This window comes from Xenopus laevis, chromosome 6S, assembly GCF_017654675.1.
Source record: "Xenopus laevis strain J_2021 chromosome 6S, Xenopus_laevis_v10.1, whole genome shotgun sequence".
In the NCBI taxonomy this organism is placed as follows: Eukaryota; Metazoa; Chordata; class Amphibia; order Anura; family Pipidae; genus Xenopus; species Xenopus laevis.
In genome coordinates, this window is record NC_054382.1 from 105,231,706 (window position 1) to 105,247,030 (window position 15,325).

General features: G+C 39.4%; 1 protein-coding gene across 4 annotated transcripts in view; it reads left to right on the top strand.

Moving 5' to 3' along the window:
• Window positions 1-15,325, top strand: part of c8orf34.S (chromosome 8 open reading frame 34 S homeolog) — a 125,641-nt gene that overhangs the window by 15,066 nt on the left and 95,250 nt on the right. For all 4 annotated transcript variants that reach the window (XM_018223776.2, XM_018223774.2, XM_018223775.2 and 1 more), the window contains 4 exons: window positions 8,230-8,377; window positions 11,434-11,565; window positions 13,084-13,212; window positions 15,183-15,211. In XM_018223776.2, coding sequence (XP_018079265.1) covers window positions 8,230-8,377; window positions 11,434-11,565; window positions 13,084-13,212; window positions 15,183-15,211 — 438 coding nt within the window. The remainder of the gene's footprint in view (window positions 1-8,229; window positions 8,378-11,433; window positions 11,566-13,083; window positions 13,213-15,182; window positions 15,212-15,325) is intronic.

Consider the following 15,325-nt stretch of genomic DNA (forward strand, 5'->3'; position numbering starts at 1 on the left):
AGATTACAGAAGAGCCTAAAGATGGCGCTTGTGAGCTCCACTGTGCTGAATCTGCAAAGAGAGCCAAGTAAAGCGTAAGGGGCATTTACCAAAGGTAACAGCTAGGCTGGAGTGGGAGCAGGGAGGGGGGGTTTAAGTAGGGTAGGGGTTTTCATAATTAAGGGGTTGGTTCTCCTTTAAGAGAAAGGCCTGCAGCACTTCCTGGAAGTTAAAGGGAATGCTGCAGTGGATGATGGGAGTTCTGACTACTATAAAAGGCTGGAGTGATGTGCAAGCAGGGGAAGTCATTTGTAAAGTACATGTTGGAAGTGCTGGTTCTAAGAAAAGGCAAAATTATAAATTGTATACAAAGACAATAATACGATAGATATATAAAAAAAATTATTTTCCGGTGTCAGTATCTCTTTAAGGGAGGTAAGTATCCTGATAGAAAAGCAATTTGTGTCCATATGTATTTTCAAGTTTGCTCTTGGTTGGAACAAGTCCCAGAGCAAACACATTTCTTAGGACCTATGGTTGGACTGGCCTATGGGAATGGGTCTACGGTGATTGTCAGGTTATCTGGTTATCCCTAGGAGACCCAGACAGCCATTGTTAGGATCCATTATTTATTCTTCTACAACCCATTATTCATAATATTCAGCTGCTTCCGAATTACAGAATAGCCTACATATGACATCCTTATGAGCCTTCTCTATTCTACAGAGAAAAATGTTGCAATGTCTCGGCAGGGCAAAGGGAACCAACACCTATAAAAGTGATTGTATTTCTTCCAGAAAAACTCAATAAATCCACTTAAGTAGATATATGCTTTATCATAAAATACACTGTTTTGTCACACATGATTTGCCTGCTATTTCAATTTGCAGAAATTGGAAAACACTACCCAACTGAAAATATCAATATTTCATAGTGCTGAAGTGCTTTTTTATGTTCCATGTAATATGAATTAAAATCCCCTGCCTTTGGGGAAATAATCAGCCTGGATAAAATACTGTAAACTTATTTTCCTGTTTTTCATTACAGAAGATGATTTAATCACTAGTCAGCTCAAAGTTTAAATCTTATTTCTTCAAGTCGTAGGATATTGCTGGTATGCTATGTATAACAAACTGTAGGAATTATTTATGTGTACTTTCCTTACCGACGGTTTCTATCTGCCGCTGCAGTCCTTAAATTTACATGTTATTTTTAATGAATTCTTCATGCCAGGAAAGTGTAGAGAAAACAAGCATTTTAGTTTTTAGTCAGCTATTACCTAGGTCAGCGCTGGCCAACTCAGAGTGGGCCAGTTATTCTAGGGTCGGTCGGGTTATATTAAACTGATTTCAAGAAATGTGTGGAGTGCTTTAGCAGATATAATAAACCCTCGAACAGCTTGAGGCATGCAGCTGGCAAGCTCTGACGTAGGCACTTTTAAATGTTTTAAAGCATAGTATTTATGCGACATGCATGTTTTTTCATTGGTTTGATAAATGTTGGGTTGGTGGGCGGTTAGGATAGTGGCTGTAGGGACATCCGCATAGTTGAGGAACTGGAACTGAGTGATTTCAGTACCTGGGCCAGACAAAGTGGATCAAGCTGTATTTTTCACAGGGACCTCATTCACAATTTACTAGCATCATGTTGTCATGCTGATATTCCTAATGAAAAAGTATAGTCCCTAACACAAGCATGCAAAATGTTCTGGGGTGCCAGATATGGGTTCTGACTGGCTTTTAGTAGCACCTATGTGGACAGGCAGCTTAAAGGAAGCTCTATTTGGCAGTACATGTAATTTTTATGCAACTAAAGCTTGATTTTGAGCTAGAAAATAAAATATAAGCACCTGCTTTGAGGCCACTGCGAGCAATAGCCAAGAGGTTTGTGGGCAACATGATGCGTGCGAACCACTGATTGGGGATCACTGTCTTATACGTAGAGTACAAGATTATAACTTATTATGTACAGTGAACACTTTTGCTTTAGGCATAGAGGAAATAGAAATTACTTTCACTTTACATTCAGCACTTACTAGATATCACGGCTCTCCCCACATTTCCCCTCCCTCCTCACCATTTCCTCAGAGACTCCTCACCTGAGTCTCTGACGAAGTGTTCTATCACGAAACGCGTCAGACCTCAGACGCTATGTATGATTAATACGATGTTTAAATAAAGTGAATGATTTTACTTTTGTACTGGAGAGGTTTAAGCCAGTAATCAGTGCCGGAGCTTTTCCTTCGATATCTGTGGATATAAATATATAGGGCCCACTTTTAGCTGATATCAATGTTACAGACCCATAAAAAAAAATCATTGATATGCTTAGAGGGTTATTTATGAAAATCCAATTTTTTTCTGATTATTTTATTTAAAAAGTCTGACCAAACTAGAATCCACGATTTTACCTCATCTGACCTTAGTTTTTTCCAAATCTGGTTTTATTCAGGCTTTTTCCCCAAAAGTCCAAATTTTTGGGATTTTTGACAAATAGTCCGATTTTCATGCTAATTCCAGCACAGAAACTTCCAGATAGGATAGAGACCTCTACCGTACAACCTCGGCAGGTCTGAGATGGCGGATTTTTGGATTCTGACTTTTTGCATCCTTGGGGTATAATAAATCTCGAAAAATTCAAGTTTTTTTCCCCACTAAAAAGTGGATTTTATAGTAAAGAAATCTACTTTTTCAAGTATTTAGCATTTGTACTTTAATAAATAACCCCCTTACTATACTATCATGTAAGTCCACCTGAACTCTTGGAGGAATTAGAGAGCCCCGTATTCTGTTAAGATGTTGTTAAGAAACGGGGTTATTTACTATAGTCTGATTTTTTTCTGGTTTTAAAGGGGAAAAAAAACAATACTCCATCTCAAACTTGCCGAAATCATGTAGAAGTCAATGGCAGACGTCCTATTTACATTTGGAAGATATCCTGATCTGCACTGGGTTTTGTACAATAATCTGAATAATTTGTGTTTTTTGGACGATAATCTGAAAAATGTCAGTTTTCAGGTGTCAAATCCAAAAAAAAAAAACATACGGTTCGTATTTTTTCTACTTAATTTATTACTAAATACAGTAAAAATGTGGATGGGAGTTTGGTAGAAGTGGTTTTAGGAAATAATGAGACATTTTCAGATTTTAGTAAACCACTCCCTTGGCCTTATGCTAACCAACCTTATAGTGGGCTGTGGGCTATTTTGACACATACTGGCCAAATACCATTGTTACATTCATTTGTTCTGATGTCTCAAACAGGCAGATTTGCACTAAAGTGAAAAGGAGCTATGACTCGTGGTTAGGCCTGAAATAGTCTGCAGATTTCAGCAGGTTGATTTGGCCCCATGTGGAGCCCTAGCCCAAAACTGCCCAATCTGCCCAATTTTCCTGGGAATTTATGGCCAGAAAAATAAAACGTTATTCTAAATACTAAAATATTCTGCTTTGTTATGAGTACAGTCAGAAATGTACTGGTTTCACAATAAACATGATTTTGCTGGAAACAATATACTTAAAGATTCTAACATGACTACTTGCCAATAAATCATGTGCATTAATAGGCTACATTAATCACACGTCCAGTTTTGAGGGAAACTTTAATTAGCTTCAGCTAAGAAAACTATGTTAATTTGTGACTTTTACATCTGGAGCATAATTACATTCTGGGCTGCTTTTGTAATCAATTGTAAACTGCGGAAATTCACCAAAATGCATTAAAGTCTATGGGCGGAATTTTTACGTGAAACGTGGTGAAAATTTTCTCTCATCACTATTCTTAACCTGTTTCTTTCTAGCACCAAGGGACTGCTGCTGCATTAATAATGTGGACCCATCCTATCCACCTAGATGGCATTTAAGTAGTAAAATACCAGCCAAGGTCGGGGTCATCCAATCTCCACTAAATCCACCCCCTTTATATCACAACTCTGCCCTTTTTACATTATGAATCCCGCCTGGCCCCATTGAGCAGCATATTTTCCCTGCTACTATTATTGCTCTAGAAAAAAGGTAGCAGCCTTAACCACCATAGAAGTCCTGAGCATTCTGGATAACAGGTCCCAAACCTGTACCTGCTTCCCTACAAGGTTGCCTCTTTCACAGACCCGTCTCAGGCACATTGTCTCTCAGGTCCCATGGGAGCAATCCCCTTTTACAGGCAATAGCAGCTTGAATTGATCTTCAAACTTTGTAAAGTAAATTGACATGCTCACTAAATTATACCCAGACTGGCAATGAGGGGGGGGGGGCTACCACTGTGCAAATTTGTTTGTCTCAGATTTTGGTAGCTATTGTTACAGACTTTTTGCCTAACTGAGCTCACTGTACAGTGTATCAGTATCTGTACTGTACATACCCCATTGTGCATGTTATAGCATTTTTGCCACATTAAGCCCAGTTAGAAATATTCCGATACTGTCCTAACATATAGAAGGCAAAGGGGCAGACGTAAATATGAGATGCCTATTGCATTCAAAAAACTGGGAAATGTTCTCCATCACACCTTGCAAAAGTGCAGAATAAAAGTTAAAGATAAAAACAGGATAATTCATATAACATTTATTGGAACAGAAATTATTATTCTATATTACTTTTTAACCCCATTCCAAGGTTTCCTAATTTTTGAATACAAAAAGATCATAGTATTTATAAGTATGCATACGTGTAAGCGACGGAGCACTGGGGACGCGCAGCTCCCCATGAAGCGGCTGGATGGCATGCTGCCCCTAATATTTTGCCGCCCTAGGCACGGGGCTTTATGGCCTCGCCACAAATCCTGGCCTGCCTATTGCAACCTCCTTTGGCTTCGGGAGGAGCCCTCCGCTACTCAGATGCCACCAGGAATTAACGTGAGAGAACCAAGGGGGAAGCTCTGGGCAGACAAGGGAACCGTAACGTATACAGGAGAAACGGGGAACAGATAATGCAGACGTGGAACAGGCAGGGACAGTACCAGTCAGACAGTGCAGTACAGGATCAGGAACCAGAAGCGTCAGGATAAACAGGCCAGATCAATACAAGTCAGACAGTGTGGTACAGAATCAGGAGCCAGGAGCGTAATCAGGATAAAAAGGCCATGGTCTAACTTGCTGGGAACACGGTACAGAATAGGAATCCAGAAGCATGGTCAAACAAGCAAGGGTCAGTTCAGGCAATGATACAGCAAAAGGTCCAAATAGGCAAAGGTCAGGAACGAAAGATCAGACAGGAATCACACCCGGGAACTATCAGGAAATAGACCTACGTTGGACTATGAGTCAGTGCAGTGCAGGGGGTTTTATAGCCAGACTAATGGCTTGCACAGATCACCAGTAATGCAGACAACACAGGAACACCAGGTTCAACTCCAGGCAGGTTATCACAGTGAGAGGTGAATGAAACTTGAAACAGTATTGTCAAATGATTGCTTAAAACAGTAGTGACACTTTTCTAATTATACAGGAAAATGTCACCATGCCTTTGATGGGCTACCTGAAGATCTCATGATTTTATGTGCCTCCTTGCAGCCCCATTAGTAAACCTCTAAATAAATTATTGAGATTGCTTTCTCAAAACCTGGTGTTAGGCTTGGGGTTTCCGGAGCAAACTCCCTATAAGCTGAGGAAAAAAATTAAAAAGTATCTGATCATATCAAGACTAACGCCTGTCTAAGCTCAACTTCAGGTCCTAAGGCCAATGTCGGCTCCTCAGCAGAGGTATGATTGCAAAGATTTAATTAGCAAGTCACTGAAATGGATAAAGCATCTTTAAAGATTAAGGCTGGGGGAGCAGCAACATTCCATATTACTTGTACTATCTATGGAACAACTGTAAATGTTGCAATCCAGGCTGATTTCTTGCATCATATACAGTTTTAAAGGTGCTTGCCATACATTATTTGTATACCTCAGCCTGTACTCATGTCATACATACACATGCAATGGGTCTAACACGTACCATATGAAACATAAGTGACTCGTATAATTTTTGTATAATAAAAAAATAATACTATAGTATTATGGGGTTCCCTGATCCTCCTTGCGCTAGCTGTACATCAAATTCACATGTATGCAGCTCAGCACTAGAAGGTCCATGCAGGTGAAAATGCCTATATTAACATAGCCTTTATGGTCTCCACACATCCTGCTCTCCAGGTGGGGAAAAAATAGCAGGCCATAACTGGGAAAGTGGGACACCAGGAAAGAGGTGCTTAAATCATGGCGACTTCTGATAACTACGAGGTAGTTGACATATCTGTTTAAGTGTGTTTGACTTTGAACTATGTGCGTGGTCAATATAAGATATCTCAACCTCTCTATTTAGCCTTCCTCATGAGATATGATAACCCTCCTTACACTACTAAGTTGAACAGCACCCTCAATTTATTTTAATGTAAGAATCTCTAAATATAGTCATATTAGCTTTCTCCAGATCTCACACAGTAACAGGGACATCTCTCGATGCTAGAATTTTACACCCGAAACCTAAAGGTGGCCATACACAGAGAGATCTGCTCGTTTGGCGATGTCGCCAAACAAGCGGATCTCTCTGCGATAGATATAGGGCTATATCGGGCTGATCCGATCGTGGGCCCTGGGGCCCAACGTAACGGGAGGTCGAATGGCAGGACCACATCAACGAACAGATGCGGCCGCGATCTGACGGGATTTTTAGTCCCATCCGATTGACATCTGGCCGACTTTCGGCTATATATCAATCGGGGAAGCCCACCGGAAGGCCCCATACACGGGCCAATAAGCTGCCGACTCAGACTGTCGGCAGCTTTTATCGCCCGTGTATGGCCACCTTAACTTACCACTGACAATGTGTAGCATTGTCACCTGAAGTCCTCCAATATCGTCCAAAGCAGCTGAGCAGGGGGCATTGCAGAGACCAGTCCATGGGTTGGACATGGGGGCATAAAAGGTGCAGCCACTATGACCTGGATCACTTTGGATCCACGTTGGCATCTCTATAAAAATAATTGTAAAATTTAGAAATAAACATGTAAATAACTCTATGAATGGGTTAGTGCAGGCCGAGAGAGCAGTCTGGCAGTGATCTGAATCACCCGGCAGGCTAAGCGAAGTGCTCATGATTCTTTCCAACGGAAGGATTTGTTCAATTTCTGTTTGATTTCCTTTGGGTGCAGCAAGTTTTTCACTATCCGTGTCAGCTTCTATCAACGAATGTAAATTCTCCGGTGTAAACTGTGAGCAGACAGATGTTATTGAAGCCCATTATGTAGGAACGAGGGGTTTAGTCATAAAATATTTGCCCTGTTCTGCCGTACTTTGTTGGTGTAGAAGAAAATGTGCTTTTGTAACCCCTAAGCATTTTTAGCAAGAGATCTTATTATATTGTTACATGCATTCAGTCTGAAACTGCTTTTTTTATTTGGCAAGGAGAAGGAAAAAATGTTTTTTTATACATTAAGGTGTGGAATCTCCAAAAATTTGGATTTGGATGAAATTCAACTTATACAGATGCTTTGTCCCCTATATTCACGTGTCCACGGTCATTTGCAGTACAGGTTTGGATCAAGTACAAAGTACTGTTTTATTATTACAGGGAAAAGGAAATCAGTTTTAAAAATGTGGATTATTTGGTTAATTAAAAGCTGGCCATACACGTTGAGATCCGCTCATCTGGTGACATTGCCAATGTATCGTTCCCCGATATGCCCACCAATGGCAGGGCTGTATCGGGGCAAATCCGAACAGTCAGCCCTAGGGCCGAACGATCGGATTACAACGAGGAGCAATGGACTCCGATGGTTCGGTCAGGGGAAAAATGAAATCTTCCTGATCGATATCGTGGCCAGATATCGATCGGGAAGGCCCATCGGAAGCCCCCATACACTGGCAGATAAACTGCCGAATTGGTCCAAAGGACGATAGCAGCTTTATCTGCCCGTGTATGGCCACCGGTGGCATTAAGTCAGCAGATGATGCTTACAATCCCTATATTTTAATATAACTTCGTTTATACACCCCCTACCAAGTATACCCTGAATAAAAATAGTAGCATAGAAAGGAAGTGCTTTCCTCAAGCTGAATCATACTTTATGTATTTCAGTAGCCTCATCCAGCTGTAGTAATGCTTTCAACTTCTATTAATCTGGATCAAAAAGTACAGCGTATCATTTCTATATTTTCTATAGGACTTTATCATACTTTCAACTGGTACAGTATGTGGCTTTGACAAAGAATATGTTTGTATAATGAAACGTATATCAGTATAATTAAATATTTGGTTCTTTCTGTAGGAATTGATGACAAAGCTGATAACAGAGACCCCGGAGCAGCCAATTCCTTTTCTGATTCATCATCTCCAGTCCAAGCTAGGAAATGTGGGTCAGCTACAGAGGACTCTGTCTGGTTCAGCCGCTCTGTGGGCAGAGAGTGAATCAGCAGGTAAATACAGTTTTTACTATTATCCCAATCTGCCTGTGCATGGTACAGATGGGCTAATTTCTAATATTGTATATGTTGACATCCATTGCTGTTTAGAAAAAGATTAGGTAGCGACAAGCTAAATTAACCCACAGGGCCTAGGCTTTGTCATCTTAATGAACTATTCACGAGAAGGGCTATTAACAGTTCAGCCTTATCCATGAACTCAAATTCAATTTTAAGAGCTAGCTGCTTATTCGGATTAATCACACTTGCATTTCCCATTACATTGCTAAAAAGTGTTGCTATATAATGGTGGGTAGGATTAATGGCAGGTCTAGGAGGTCTACGCTGGCAGGTAAAATAATGAAAGAACATTATGTACAAACAGCAGGCTTTGCCCTCTTACTTAATGTTAGGGATGCACAATATCCACTTTTTAAGGATTCAGCTAATATATGCAAATTAGAGTAAGGAAGGTTAAAAAAACTACATCTGCAGCGCATGGGAAAAAATGCTATTTGTGTGATACAAAGTCGAGTGATTTTAAGAATTTTGATTTATTTTAACCAGGCACTTTGATTCGGCCGCATCCAGCTGAACCGATTCCTGGTTTTGGTGCATCCCTACTGGAGTGTATTTCTTATTTAATAAACCTTTACTTGCATATTTATTGTGTTACACTTATTCCTAATGGAATTAAAGTCATGAAGAGATGAAATCTATGTATTGCTTCTCCCTTCCTCTGGAAGTAAGGGTGACCCTAAAGCTCAACTATTTTCTTATTCTTCATATGTCTTTGACATGGAGTAAAACATAAAGTGATCATTTCCAACATTATAGAATGTAGTGTTCTTTTAACAGCCTGTTCATACGGGGCACATTTCTTTGGACGTTATTATAATCTGCTTATTAAATCTGCAGTCAATAAAAAAGGAGTTTGGAACAAATCCATTTAATTCACTTTTTAATCATATTGGCTGATGTAATGACGCACTAAACAAAGGGAAACCTAAACCGTAGGTTTAAGTGCAAGGTTTATTCACTAGTTGATTGTGTGATACTTTGTAAGTGTTCAGCATGTCTAAATGCATAAATGCAATATTCCTATACTCCAGACTCTCAGTCAGTGACATGAGACAAGGTAGATGTATGTCTAGCACCACTCTCATATTTCTTGTCCAGCATTGCTTTGCGAAGATAATGTTTAGCCTTGCCTATAGTACTAATACAATGCTCCATCTGATCAGATTTGCTTTAAATTGTTCCCTGAATGTCGAAATGTTCTCGAACATGTTTCACAGATCATTTTCATGTATGTCGGTAATCCCACTGGCAGTGCTGCATTATATATATATATATATATTGTTGTTGTAGTAAAGATGGGTGGGGTAATATACAAATGCACCTGCAAGTGCTGGGGCTCTAAAATTGACACAATGGAGACACATATTGACACAGTTACTAATGTCCAAAAATGCTCCAGTACCTAATTATGTTGGCCAATGCATCACACTTGTGATGAATGATGCACCTCTGCACTTTTTGATGCTGGAGTAGCTGGGGTGCTACTGACAGGTTCAGGGTGGTGGTAGCTGCAGGTTTCCCACAGCGGGTTCCATAAAAAGGTGCACCTGAACCCTGACCATGGAAAATTACCACAAATGTATGTTTCCTGTTGGCAGACTGATACAGGTAACCCGTTATCCAGAAAGTTCCAAATTACGCAAAGACTGTCTCCCATAGGCTCCATTTTAGCCATATAATCTAAATTTTAAAAAATGATTTCCTTTTTCTCTGTAATAATAAAACAGTTCCTTTTACTTGAGCCAAACTAAGTTATAATTAATCCTTATCGAAAGCAAGCCAATTTATTGGGTTTATTTAATGTTTACATGATTTTCTAGTAGACTTAAGACTATAAAGATCCAAATTACAGAAACTTCTGTTATCCGGAGAACCTGAGGTCCTGAGCATTCTGGATAACAGGTCTCATACCTGTACATCGTTAATACAGTTCACAAGTTTCTCACTCTCAGGAGTACTTGTTATGTGTAGTCTAGCCTTCTGCCCAGCCATAGCCACTATAACTTACCTACACAACTAGCTACACCATGAAGAAAACAACATCATTAAAGGAATTATGGAGATGCAAGATATATCAGGAAGCCCAAGACTTGTGTCTTGTGTTTATTTTATCAAGATATATAGGGGGAAATGTACTAAATAGTGAATTTTCACCACGGAAGACTCCACGACACTTTGTGCAACTTCGTGAAACATTAATTTGCAGTGAATACGCTTATTCATCAAAATGCAAAGTTACATCTCGGCAGACGAGCGCCAGCGAAAATTCGTCAACGCAAGCATTTCTAAGCAAACTTTCAATAGCGTTAATTTCTTTCTAGCTAAACTTTGTTAACCTACTTGCGCTTAGGTCAATTTAAATAGGGTGGGTACATATAGGTCAAATGTGTCTTTATTAGAGATGTTGGTGAAATAGCTTGAAGTGGCCACTTATTATTAAAAATGTCCAAGGAAGCAAAATAATGACAATAGAGGTCCTCTATTGTCCTAGACATGAGCCCACCCTAAAAGAAATGTGGCATGACCTTCAAATGGTTAAAAAAATATATTTATTTAACAGTTACAACTTTTAAACATAATCCCACTTTAAAATATTAAAAAAATGCCAGTATTTTGACTTTTTTAATGACTTTTCGGCATACAGGATATGATGTCACTGACATAAGATTGAGGAGGATGTCACAGGTATAACCTGGCGAAAAGGGTAAAATAATGGAAAATTTTCACTTTTTGAATTTTGCTTGGCGAAAGGGCGCAAAACTTTAACGCTGACCTCTTTCTCTAGCGAATTGTCATCTACGCATTTTAGTAAATTGTCCCTGCGGATTGTCTTTTTGGCGAATTTTCTCTGGCCACTTCGCCCCATAATATTTCATCTATTTTGCAAACAGTATATAATAATGGAATCATTGTGTATGATAACAACCGGTCCTGGGAGCCCACTGCTATTTGTACCTGTGCTAACATGTAATTTCTTTTTTTCAATGCAGAAAATAAAGGAATAAGACGAGACTTCAGGAGTTATGATAAACCCTGGCAAGTCAATGCAAAGAAGCCCAAAAAGTCAAAGAGTGACCTTGCAGTTTGTAATATTTCCCCAACATCACCCGAGTCCAAATCTTGTAAGTATCTGCAACTGAATTAAGCAGCGTTTTATTTTGTGTACTTTGTCTGTGCAATTGAGCAGTGTGAAATTTTATTTTTTACTTGGTGGACACACGTCATTGTAAAATAAACAACATTTTGTCCAGCTGGGCCCTGTCCTCTGAAGACCTCACCTAGACCTTTCCATGGTGATGTTATCCAAACATAGCAGCCGCTACAACAGGGGTCCTAAACCTTTATTACCCATGATCAACATTCAGATTTAAAAGGAGATGGGGAGCAACATAAGCATGCAAATGTTCCTGGGGATGCGAAATAAGTGCTGTGATTAGCCATTTGATAGCCCCCACGTAAACTGTCAACCTTCAATAGGCTCTGTTTGGCAGTACATCCGGTTTTTATGCACCAAAAACTTGCTTCCAAACCAGGGATTCAAATACAAGCACCTGCTTTGAGACCACTGGAGCAACATCCAAGGGGTTGGAGAGCAACATATTACTCACGAGCCACTGGTTGGGGATCACTGCTCTAAAGTGTTATAGCTCACACAGTATGGCTGTGCCAGGACATGGAAGATAGCTCTGCCTTGTTAAAGGGGAAATCCGGCTTCCAAACCAAAATTTGATAAAGAGGCCCGCATAACACAGAAACCCTTAATATACCCATCACAGTTACCTGTTTCTTCAAAAAGTATGAATAAATGCCATTTTCTATGCTGAAATCCAGCTTTTTAACAGTTCTTCTCTTTCTGCATCATTTCAAATCCTGGCAGGGACTAAATACTGATGTTACAAAACAACTTCTCCACAGCTTACAGACAGCATGCAGGAACTACATAACCCACAATGCATTGCACTGTGACATTCCTTTCCTTATTGAAATCACATGTACAATGAATTGTGGGGTTTGGAGAATGCAGGTTAAAGACAACTGGCTGTTGATACAAAGTAACAGTAGTCAGCCAGCTCAGCAAAGTAGTCAGAAAGATCAGCAGAAGAACGGGCTAGGCTTAGGGAACTGTCAGAAACCATTTAATTATGAAAAGTCTGCATATTTCTAAATTGATATATATTGCAAAGTTGCTTAAAATTATTTTCACTTTTCAAAAAGCTTGTTATGTTTTTGTGGAGTTCCCCTTTAACATAGAGTTTTACTTTCAGTTTCTAGAATCCTGCAAACCAGATTCTTCTACTTGGCTCCTACTTGAAACTTCCTTCCTATGAATTAGTTATGCAGTGGAGATGTTTCCACTGTGATTATTATGTTGCTGGCTTATTCGCTTGATGAAATATTCATAGAACAGAACACAGTGTGAGAACACTGCTAAATACTGGTAAATTTTTCTTCAGTTAAAAGTTTTGTAAAAGTAAGTAAATTGAATTAGCTTAAAAGAAAAAGCAGGTAAGATAAATAGCAGGATATATAGCAGGAAATAGTAAGATATAATAGAAGTGATCGCTAAGTCACTAAGTTTTATTTTTGACACCAAACAATTGCAAATGATTATATTCTCTTACCTCCTACTGCTATTCTAGTACCAAGGTCAATTGAGCACGCTGAATGGGACTGGCGAACGAAACCTGAAAGTCGTGATTTTGATGAGTTAAACCACATCCTTCAAGAAAGTAAAAAGCTGGGCAAAGCATTGGAGAATTTGTCTCGCAGTGAGTAAGAAGTCATTATTTTGACTAATCAATATATTCTGTTCATGAGAATTCATGAGCATGTTGATACACAGACATTCTGTCTAATGGAGAAAAAAAAAGCATGAGACTATGGGGTATATTTATCAAAGAGTGACGTTAGAGATCGCCACAGTCCTCCAGAGTGAATTCCACCACTCTCCATTCATTTCTATGAGATTTTTAAAAGAGTATTTATCAATGGGTGAAAAATCCCATAGGAATGAATGGAGAGTGACGGAATTTCAATCTAGGGCAGATTTACTAAAATTGTCGCCGGCGACCACTTCACACCCATCGCTACCCTTCGCCATGTTAACTCACTTAAATGCAGAGTTTGGTTGTAGGCGACGAACGATGGCGACTTTTGGCAATGCGAGCATTTGATAGTGAAGACGCACTAGAGTTCGTTTCTACCTATGGAAACTTCGCTAGGGATCTTGTGCTAAGGTCAATTTGCATAGGGCGGGAAATTTAAAGTTTATGTTAAATGTTGGTGCATATACTTACAAATTACACTTTTAAAAACACAAGTCCAGGGAACCTTAATAAAGACAATAGAGTTATTCTAATGTCCCCCACATCTGCCCACTGTAAAATCAATGTTCCATATGTTTGCAAATGTATGGGAAAACCAGTTACCCAAAAAAAATTTGTAGTCAATCGGGCTGAAAAAAAGGAAAAGATGCCTGTGTTTTTTGAACTTCGGATGCATTTTCGGATATGATGTAAGTGACAGAAGATTGAGGAAGATTTAGCTTCTTTAATGCACTTCGCCTGGTCTGAGGTGGCGAAGGCAACTCTAGCGAAAGAGTTAACGTTCAGTAAAATCCGAATTTTAGTGAATTTGTGGTGAAGCTTTTATTCGCCAGAGCGAAAAGTCGCCTAGTGTGATGACCGCTAGCACCAATCTCTTTCACTAGCAAATTGACGCCGGCATCCATTAGTAAATCAATGATGTCCCTGCGGGTGGAAACGCTGGTGAAAAGTTGATAGCGTTAGCCACCTCGCCCTTTAGTAAATCTGCTCCTAAAAGACTGTGGTGATATCTTTCTTCACTCTTCGATAAATATACCCCTATGTGTGCCAGATACTTTATGATTGTGGATATACACTACTGTACTCTAACTATATTTATTATATGTGATGCGATGCTAGTCGCTTCTCAAATGTTTTATTGCACAACTAGCCAGTCACTATTTAATTAGTATTAGAAAAGGGTGGAAGATTAAAGATGCAGAACATAAGGATGCTTGGGGTTATACTTTTATTGCTGCTGACATATTTAAATCCTGTTTTCCTCACTTATGTCATAAAAAAAGCCTTCCAGGAATGGCTTGCAGTTCTTATGAGGCTTTGGACTTGTTCTCAAGCTGTTGTGAATATAGATACATTAGGAATCATCCCGCTACATTATGTAAATACATGCTAGAAAAAATTGCCATACTGTTATGTAGCTGGTGGTCAGTGAGACTGAGTTGTGGAGATGTACATCCATACTTAGCCCCAGCAAAATCAGCAAATGCATATTCCAATGTTTGCAACTTTATACAGTGTACACTGGTCTCATAAAGGAAGCTCCAATACCAACAGCAAGGCAAGAACTGATGGCTGCGGAAGAGCAGATGGTTAAATTTGTTTCGGGCTGCAGGTTCAGAACATGCTAAAGTTCTTAGTGTAAAGCCTTTGTGACTTACAGTAGACGCATGTAGCTTCTTCTACAGTTAGTCAAAAAAAGATCTATAAACAACACTGCTTTCTCCTAATGGCAATGTTGCTAAATGTTGTTTATGATAAGTACAATGTGTTCGCTGTGGCTTTCTTGGTTTCCTTTTATGGATCACTCTTCAGACTGATACAGAGCTGGCCTTCTGCCTAGTCTGTTGACTAACTGCCAACCTATATCTGTCATAAACTTTTATTTTAATTGTATTTTATCCCTTTATTCGTAGGTATTGCTGTCTCAGAAGATCTAGAACAGGTAACATTACTGAACTCATCTTAAACTCTATGAAACCACTGGCCCTTTTTGTAGGCTACCCAATCACATTGGAATTTATTCTATCAGTCGATCAAAACGAAACCATGTTTCTCA